Genomic DNA, 10,053 nt, shown 5'->3' on the forward strand with positions numbered 1-10,053 from the left:
CCTAGGAAGTTTGTTCTGATCTGGTATGGCTTCGTATATGGGTTCAATAATCTATTACAATAGATACACAGAACTCATAGACAATACTCATGATTATGGAATTAGTTAGAGAAATGAACAGGGTACAATTCAGGAACAGAAACAACTCCGGATGTAGCAGTCTTCCAGATAGGAATGTCTGTCCTCTGCCGTATTGCAGACACAATTCACTCTTGTCGTCAGCCTCTCAGCCAAGTGGCTCCTCACCTTCTGCCCTGCTCTGACAAGGGTTACAAATCTCCTTTAGCTAGTCTGTAAATGCCCAAAGGGCACTTTCTGCAAGCCAGCCTCCTGCCCATACACAGTCTGCTTTATGGAGTCCATGGACTTAGAAGCCTACAGCTACCTGTCTCTCTATGCCACCACCATGCCACCACCTCTGCTGTCACCACTTTTCCAGGTAGGGGATCTCAGGGTTTTTTTTTTTTTTCTTGATGGTCCTGGGATCACCTTATTCTGCTTCTGAGATAGCTCCTTTAAACCTAGTAGATGGCAAAATTAACCAATCCTGGTGTTAGAGTCCTGTATACCCTTCTTGAATGGTCTCACCCAATCATTTGGTGGGAATTAAAAAGACTTTAGATAGAAAAGCCATATCAAGTAAATTCAAGATACTACAGTGCCAAGGAAAGTTTTCTGACATGCTAGATTTTCACCCATGGATACATATACAGTGAATGCTTCTTCTCCTTTTGGTTTGGGATTCTTCTTAATAGTCTCCATGCCACAGAATATATAGCTGTTGTTTTGCTCTGGAAGCCAGACAGACTAGAATATTGTCTAAGATGGCTGACTCAGCTGATTTTGGGTGGATTCCAAACACGATGCTCCTCTCCAGCCCTGAGAATCGCCGGACGCTGTCCAGTACCATGTGATTACCCGACATGTCACATGCATCACAGAGCTGCACTACCCTTTTCTTCCTCATTGCCTTCAAAAGCTCATGTTTATAACGATCCACTTCTTTCGTGGTACTGACAAGCACAGCGACATCATTGGGAGAATAGCCCATTTCAAAGAGAGACTTGCAGGTGTCTGCCACATAGGTCATCATTTGCCTCAGAGTCAGGTCTTTCTTAACTTGTAAGGTTCCCCGAACACTGTGAGTCCATTCAGCTTCATGGAGCATCTTCAGGGACTCATGGGGGATGTTAGGTGGAGGTTTTTCTCTTACCTCCTTCATTGCTTTCATAAGATAGTTGGCTATTAGATCTGCATTTCGAACCACTTTGGTGAGCTCTTCTTTAGGAAATTGGGCTGAGAGAGGAGGCAGGCCACTGCAATCCAAGTGGCTGGTTTGGAAGTAGTCCATGAAGATCCAGAGAATTCCTGGGCAATCCTTTTTTCTATGAGTGATTTTTTTTGCCTTCTCATACCAGTCACCATCTTCAGTGCGAAAATTCTGAGCTTCGTCAATGATGATGTGTTGAATGCTTTCAAAGTTACTACTGTTCATGAAGGTTTTCCGGGTCACTGCTTGACAGACATTTTTACTACTGTAAAAATGAAAAGGACATACTCATGTTTTCTCCAATTAAAATAAAGGAAGCAAAGCAGCCTATTACTTTGTTCTATGCATACTATTTATCACAAATTAATTTTACCCTCAAGCAACAAAAATACTCTGCTTGGGATGGCAGTGGTATTAATAAGCACCGGACTGTCAACTACAAGGTTGGTGGTTCAGACCCACCAGCTGTTCTTTGGAAACCCTGTACAGGGTCACTATGAATCAGAACCATCTCGAGGGTTCTTAAAAACAATGAAAACAAGCCTCATCTGGTGACAGTAAGACCCAACTGCTTACCTCAAAAAATTCCTCAGTGGCTGGTTTTCACAGATGTAGAGAATTTCTTTTGTAGGACAGCCAAATACTTTGCTGATTTTCTCCATGATTTTCATGGCTATGATGGTCTTCCCGGATCCAGGTAAACCATGGATAAACAGTTCTCTGTTCTTGTGGAGGTTCTTTGAAAAGATCTTATACTGTTGGGCTGTGAGCAGATTTAAAACCTCACAGCCGACTTTGTCACTCAAAAAAGATCTGAAACCAAGCAAGACGATCACGAGGGACTGAAGCAAGGCTTCCATTTGTGGGGTGTCTGCAAGACTGTAGGACTCAGAGTACTTTAGCAGACAACCTGGACCCTCTGAGGATTCCGCAGTGTCCTCAGCACTCAGGGAGAGGACCTTGGCCAGGACACATAATTTCCTAGTGTAGCCTCCCATGTTCACTAGCTTCTGCTTTAAAGTAAAGGCAGTGTGCATGGAATAGTGCTGCCCCGCTGCATCCTTCTCCCTGAGGACGGTGTAGAGAATAGGGGGGCTGCCCTGAGCTATTAGCAGTGCATCACAGATGACGCCCTGTTTCTCTTGCAAGTCCAGATCTACAGCCCAGCTTCTAGAAAAGATCAAAATTCCCCGGGAAAGAGGAGGCATTTCCTCCTTGATTAACTTCTCCAACCCTTCATGTTGTGAGGACAGCTCCTTCCAGAGAGGTTCTGGAGTACATTGTAAATGTTCTGATGGCACTAGATATGGAAAGAATGATAAATTTTAGAAAAAAGAGTATTATTATGAAGACATACAGATGTTCTTTTGTAAGTATTATTACATTACAATTGCAGAGGAAAAGACACTTTTAATAATCTAAATTCACGAGCTTGTTATGCTTATGACCTTGAGCAATACCTTAACTTCTCTAAGACTATTTCCTCTTATGTAAAACATGATTAATAATAGCACATTTTCTATGAGGAAAAGCTAAGAGAACTGACATAAAGTGCCTGACTCAGCACAGCTGCTGCTTGATAAATGCCAGTTCTATTTCCCTTTTTGATCTCAAAGTATCTGAAACTCTAAAGTCCCTAACTAGTTAACATTGATGCAGATACATGGAGCCTACCCAGAAAGAAGGTGGGCATTAATATCGTATTTATGGAGTAGATAAAGTTACATAAAGCCTTTAATTATCAGGGAAGACCCCTGGGTTAGATCCTAAGTTAGTGTTCCTGAAGCAGAACTCTTCCTTCAGTCACTTAGAAATCCATGTGTTTTATTTGTCAAATTTCACAACTATTGTTACTCCTACTTAAACAGCTTGGACGTTTCACTTCCTTTTCTATGGCTGTACTGACTCAACGGCACTTAACAACAGGAAGAATTTAAATAGTGCCAAGTTACTTATTCTTCAAACGTTTGGTAGAATTAGTAGAAAACTGATTTTTTAAAAAAAAATCACTAATAATAGATTGGTGTTTGGTGAGCATGCAGCCCAGTTTTTGTTTTAATTATAATTTATTCCATGGCAGTAAAGCGCTGTGGGTTAATACGTTGGACTGCAAGGTCGTTTGAACCAAGGTCAGCAGTTCAAGCTCACCAGCTGCTCCTCGGAAACCCTATACAGGGTCGCTATGGGTCAGAACTGACTGGAAGGCACTTAGCAGCAGCTAACACCAGCAATAAATTGTACTAAAATGGAGCTTCCTGAGTTTACAAGACAATGATGAGTAATGCTGTGGTTTACAATATTTATTGTGAGAACTTTTTTAACACAATTTTCACATGCAAGTAAATTCAAGAACTTCTATTAAGTAAGGAAGACATGAAATCTTAATCGGGGCAATCATTATCTATTAACTTAACGGTCCTTTATAGACATTATGTTGTTGTTGTTGAGTGCCGTCGAGTCGGTTCCGACCCATAGCGACCCTGTACAGGGTTTCCGAGGCTGTAAATCTTTACGGGCGCAGAAAGCCTCATCTTTCTCCCTCGGATCGGCTGGTAGTTTCGAACTGCTGACCTTGCCGTTTGCAGCCTGATTCGTTAACCACAAAGTTACCAGAGCTCCTTTTATAGAAATTTATACTATATCAAATTCCAGGACCAGGTAAGCCACTGACTTGCTGCATGTTGTTATTGTTGTTAAGTGCCGTCGAGTCAGTTCTGACTCATGGGAACCCTGTATAGGGTTTCCGAGGAGTGGCTGGTGAGCTTCAACCACCAAACTTGTGGTTCAAAGTAACTTTGCAGTCCAGCACATTAACCCACAGTGCCACACCAGGACAGCAGCATTGGCTGGAACAAAGACTCTTCCTCTCTAGGAATCTAGAAAGAAGACAGCAATGGATCCCTAGGCAAAATCCTAAAATATTGAAGCAAGGCATGTCAGTAGCGAACAGCCACTGTCCATTCAATCTTTTCTGCTGATACATGATTGTTTCTCCCAAACTTGAAACACTGGGAAAAATGTTCACAGTTATTCTTTTGTTTATTTATTTTCATATCTTAATACAATTTTAAAATTCTTTTTTTTTTTTAAAGTTTTTATTATGGATTGAGTGAAAGTTTAAAAAATTCTTTTAAACACCCATTTGGCAGTTCAAACTCATCAGCTGCTCCTTGGAAACCCTATAAGTCAGAACCAACAGGACGGCACTTAACAACAACAGCCACCCCTAGACTAGGTCTAGATGAGCATCAGAACCATGGGAGGACCTTGATAAACACACACACTATGAAATGCTATCTCCAGACATTCTAATTATTAAGTATAGGGTGGAGATCTGGGTAGCTGCAGTTCTACAAACAACGAGGAATAATGAAAATCAGTCAGATTTGGAAACTGCAAATGGCCTCTAAGGGCAATAGTGTTCTTGGATTTTATAGGTGATACAACCTCAGTCAGGGGGATCAGTAAAAGTTAATTTCCAAACTACTGATCATCAAGAAATTTACGACTTCTTACACAAGGATTTGAAGAGCACACTTTCAGGAAATTGAATAAACATCCCATTTATCCTAATGTAAAACTATCTGGTGTCAAACAAGCAAACCATAGTTACTACCTGGAAATAAGAGTTGCTGGAGATCCTTCTTATGTTCCAGGCCTTTCTTGGAGAACACTGGTCTGCTTAAAGGAGGCCCACTAGTTAGACTCAGTTGAGATTCAAAATCTTTGCACAACCGTGAAAGATCTTAATAAAGAAAGAAAACTCATGTTAATCTGACACAGTAGTTTATCTCTTCACCACTGAATGAGGCCTTATCATTGGATGGAATACATGATATTTTTTTGTGGTCATTTGAAAGATAACAGTGAGATAGATAATGCTGCCATTCATTCTGTCTAGAGTAGTACCTTTATTAAACAACAAAGCAACAATAAAAACAACCCATTGCCATTGTCGAGTGTATCCTAACTCATAGCATCTCTATAGGACAGAGTAGAACAGCCCCATAGTGTCAGGGACAGGGTAGGACCCCTGGGCCATCCGCCTGTCTTACCCTGGCTTCATATCCACCCATTTACCCTGAGCCCTCTCCTCTCCTACTAGACAGGGATCAAGAAAAAGGGAAGACATCTCTAGTCCAATAAGAATAGTAACATTGAGCAACAGCCTGGAACAGGGAGAAAGAAATCAGGACCGGAAACCGGGCTGGAGAAAGGCAACTGGTCACAAAGAGGAAGAACTTGACAGACATAGCTCATAAACTAGCACTTAGAGCACACAACTTCAGAAGGCACTCCATTTCCAAGAAATTTGCACCCCTTTACTAAAAACAATAAATGAATAGTCAGCCTCCCACTCCTCCTAATCAATATGTATTAGCCAAACCCTTATAAGCTAGTGCTCCCCAATTCCACCAAGTCTTCTCCACTCATGGAGAAAGACCCACTTCTCTCCTTGAAGTGTGCTTTTGCTTTGCAATAAAGAGCTTCTGAGTGAAGGTTTATTGTTCATGTGTGATTGAGAAGTGGCAATTTGGTGGGTCTAATTCTTCAGATGCCCTGAGAGCGAGAGGAATTAGGGAAAATGTGACAATAAGGTTTCCAAGGCTGTCATCTTTATACAAGTAGGTTGCCACATTTTCTTTCTTTCTCTCTCTCTCTCTCTCTCTCTCTCTCTCTCTCTCTCTCTCGATCTTTACATATATTCATATATAAAGAAAAAACCATGGTGGCATTGGAGGGTGAATCATAAGGTCGGCAGTTGAAATCCACCAAAAGCTCTGCAGGTGAACAATGATGCTGTCTGCTCCGGCAAAATGTCCTGTACCACAAATACTTCATAAGGTCATCACGAGTCAGAATCGATGTGGTAGCAAATTTGGTGAGTTTTTGCTCTGGTCTGATCCTCATCACTCTCATGTTACACTGAACTGAGAAATCTCCAAGAATCAAGAATCAGTATACAATGCAATTTAAGCACAGGTAGTATTGTGATTCAAACCAAATGACTTAAAGAATTTCAAAGAACCAATTTCAGGAAGCAGGACTGTACTAGGAAATGTTTCACAACCTGGTCTAATTGAGGCGAGAGCTCTCACAGCATTTTGACAATTTCTGTCATATAATTATCTCCTCCGTAGACAATTTCGAACTCTCAGTGTAACGTCACTAAATGCAGAGTTGAGAAGAGATGTGTAGTGGCACATAATTTTTATAGTATTTCTACCATACAGATAGATACAAGAGATATAAGTAACCTCACTAGCGTAAGTAATAGTAAAATGTAATACATACTTCAGAAGTGGCGAGTTTGTATTAATTACCTTTGTTTTTAATACAACTATCTAATTGTAAGTTTATATGATTTAATTTTAATAAATTTCTATGTTTAACACCTAGTTCACAAAATTCCTTGAAAATTTATTAATCAGCTCTGGAGCTAGTAAAAGCTGATTCCAACATACCACTGTCAGGAAACCATTTCCAAATCGTTTTGTTTCACCTTCTAATGTAGAAAATTTCCTCTTATAAAATACCTGATTTGGGCTTCTAATCACCCAACAAAATTTTCTCATGTATGTAAAGTAGGAAAGCTGAAGATTCCAAAAGCACATTTCAGTGGGTATGAGAAATTAAAAGTCACAGACAAAGAAAGAGCTATTTGGTATGTAGATTCCAAAGAGATAGAAAGGACAGGGAGGGGAAGAGCCTTCTTCCTCTTACCTTGGTCTATATCCATCATCCTGTCTACCCACTTGTCAATTGTCAACTTGTGGATTTGCTGGTTCTCCACCAGCCATGAACTGGGTTCTTCTGAGAAAACGGCACAACAGAATGGCTTCACTCTGATCACACAAGCAAAGCCATATAGCTTTCCCTTAGCAAACACATTCAAGATTTTGGTTGTGAAATTGATCTGGCATGCGGATTGGCAAAAATGGACACAAGGTAACTTGAGTATTGCTTTTTCTATTCTTGCTCTCAAAGAGTAAGGGTTAACATTTTCTTTAGCACATCCTAGGACTTTCCTACTTTTATCTTCCACTCCAATAAACAGATAGCCTCCCTCCTCGGTGTTTGCAAATGCAGAGACATAGACTGGAATTATGTTTTCTAGATATGTTTGGAAGTGTTTTGTAGAGAACTGTTTAAACTCTATGGATGGAGACTCGGGAAATGGCAGGATTTCACCATACTCAAGATTGTCTCTTTGGAAAAATTCGAAAGCAGGATCTGCATTATTGAAGCCCTGAGATATAACTTTGAGAATTTTACTAGATGGTTCTCTCTCTGTGCTGTTTTTTGCGTTCATTTTCTTGCCTTTCAGGAAATTGAATGCTTCTCTTGAATCCATTTGAATCACTGAGGTGCCAGACCTACGGTACAGTGAAGAGCGCAGGCTGCAAATGCCAGCCTTGATGGAACCATCTTCAAGGGAAGTGTTATAGCTCCAAGATTTAACAAAAATGGAACAACATCGACCTTGTTGCTTGATCTCAAAGAAGGTCTGAAAACATGAAGATGGAATGAGATCTTTCAAACACTGTTCCAAATCCAGTCCCAACTCTATGGGATGTTCATCCTTGTTTGCCATTTCCATCTGAATTACTCCTCCTCCTGAGTTTAATAAAGCACATGCAGCCCTCATAACTCTCTCCTTCTCTTGATCTTTCCGAGGTTTCTGTAGCTTCCTTCTGTTTTCTTCACCCAAAGTCACTTTTCCTACATTGATGACCAAGTCTGGGTAAGATAACTCTACCACCAAAGATGAACTATGCTTCTCCATGTTTGTTCTGCAAAGAAATCATTAAAACATGTAAGGTTGATGAAGAAGTAGACTGCATAATACACACAAATTATGTGTTCATTAATCTGTTTAAAGTATTTTTTGAGTTCCTAAGGGGTCCTGGTGTGGTGCCATAGGTTAAGCACTCAACTTCAAGGTCAGTTTGAACTACAAGGTTGGCAGTCCAGACTCACCAGCCTTTCCTCGGAAACGTTACATAGGATCACTATGAGTTAGAACCAACTCAACGGCACTTACCAACAACCACAATAGCTGAGTACTTGGAAGGGTAGATTCAGTGGTAAACAAGGATGAGTATAGCTTCTGCCTCTCAGAGCTTGTGGACAGGAAGAAAATATGACTAAATAAAGCAACTATGTTATTATTGTTGTTAAGTGCTGGCAAGTCAGTTCTGACTCATAGCGACCCTGTGCAGGGTTTCCAAGGAGTGGCTGGTGAGTTTGACCCGCTGACCTTGCAGTTCAAATCAACCTTGCAGTCCAACGCATTAACATATGTGTATTAAATACTCTGAAAGGGGAAGCACCTAAAAGCAACCATCAACTTAATATGAGTAGAGATTCCAACATCGTTCACTAACTTTATATGGAAAGGAAAGAGACCCCAGATGAGCAAAGCATTATTTAAAAAAGAAGAGCAAAGTAGGAGGCCTCTCACTTCCCAGTCTCAAAACCTACTACACAGTCACAGTGGTCAAAACAGCCTGGTACTGGTACAATGAAAGACACAGAGATCAATGGAACAGAATTGAGAATCCAGAAGTAAATTCCTCCACCTACGGTCAGTTGATCTTCAACAAAGGGCCAAAAAACATCAAATCAGGGAAAGACAGTCTCTTCAACAAATGGTGTCAGCAAAATTGGAAATCCATTTACAGAAAAACAAAACAAGACCCATACCTCACACCATATATAGAAATGAACTCGACGTGGATTAAAGATCTCAATGCAAAGCCTAGCATTATAAAGATCATCAGTGACAAATAGGGACTTATGGGCTCTGAAACATGGCATAAATATATTATCAAATATAATGGAAACACACAAACAGAAGACAAAACAGATGACTGGGATTCTTATGTGCATCAAGAACTCCTGGTGTGGAGCTGTAGGATAAGCACTGAACTGTGAACTACAAGGTCAGCAGTTTAAATCCACCAGCATCTCCTCGGAAACACTGTACAGGATCTCTATGAGTTGGAGGCCAGGATGGCCAAACTTCATCTCTCATACTTTGGACATATTGTCAGGAGGGACCAGTCACTGGAGGAGGATATCATGTTTGGTAGGGCAGAGGGGTAGAGAAGGGGAGGAAGACCCCTGGTGAGATGGATTGGCAGGGAGGCAGCATCAATGGGCTCAGGCGTGGTAACAATTGTGGGGTTTTCCTTGATTAAAAAAAAAAACATTCTATGATGGTTGCAGGAGTGGAGGGTGAGGAATTATTCATTGGCTAGAGGAGGGTAAACACATGTTAACATGGGTGACAGGGAAGGCAATATATAACAAGAGGGAGGTTGGCAGAGGAAAGATGGGGGGATTAGGAGACACAGGAAGGAGTGTGAAAGAATATAGAGGTAAGTACTCTTAACTGATAGTACATGGTTGTTGTTGTTAAGTGCCGTCGAGTCGATTCCGACCCATAATGACCCAATATAGGGTTTCCAAAGAGCAGCTGATGAGCTTGAACTGCCGACGTTGCAGTTCAAATGGCTTTGCAGTCTGGGAGGAGATTGCAATTATTGTAATGAAGCAAGTATATGATTTATTTAATGTAAAACTGATGATCTGCACTTTAAACCTTCACTCAATTCACAATAAAAAGTCTAAAAATTAAAAAAATTTTTTTTTTTTTTTAATGTCATGCCAAGTACAAAATGATCATACTAACACTGTTGTAACAACAAATTTTAGCAATAGTCCCTCAGTAATGGAGTAGAGTAATAAAATGTGGTGGCATATATATATATATATAT

The 10,053-nt window shown here is 40.5% G+C and overlaps 1 protein-coding gene across 1 annotated transcript; it reads right to left on the reverse strand.

Annotated features, from left to right (window-relative positions):
• Positions 1-748: 748 nt before the first annotated feature.
• SLFN11 (schlafen family member 11) lies at positions 749-8,057 on the reverse strand. Its single transcript, XM_006833618.1, has 6 exons — positions 7,837-8,057; positions 7,652-7,778; positions 6,995-7,520; positions 4,887-5,015; positions 1,847-2,570; positions 749-1,535 (listed from the first exon to the last, which is right to left on the reverse strand). Exons 1-6 carry the CDS (start codon positions 8,055-8,057, stop codon positions 749-751), a joined length of 2,514 nt encoding a protein of 837 aa, XP_006833681.1.
• Positions 8,058-10,053: the final 1,996 nt, after the last annotated feature.

Source organism: Chrysochloris asiatica, unplaced genomic scaffold (assembly GCF_000296735.1).
Source record: "Chrysochloris asiatica unplaced genomic scaffold, ChrAsi1.0 scaffold00007, whole genome shotgun sequence".
NCBI lineage: Eukaryota > Metazoa > Chordata > Mammalia > Afrosoricida > Chrysochloridae > Chrysochloris > Chrysochloris asiatica.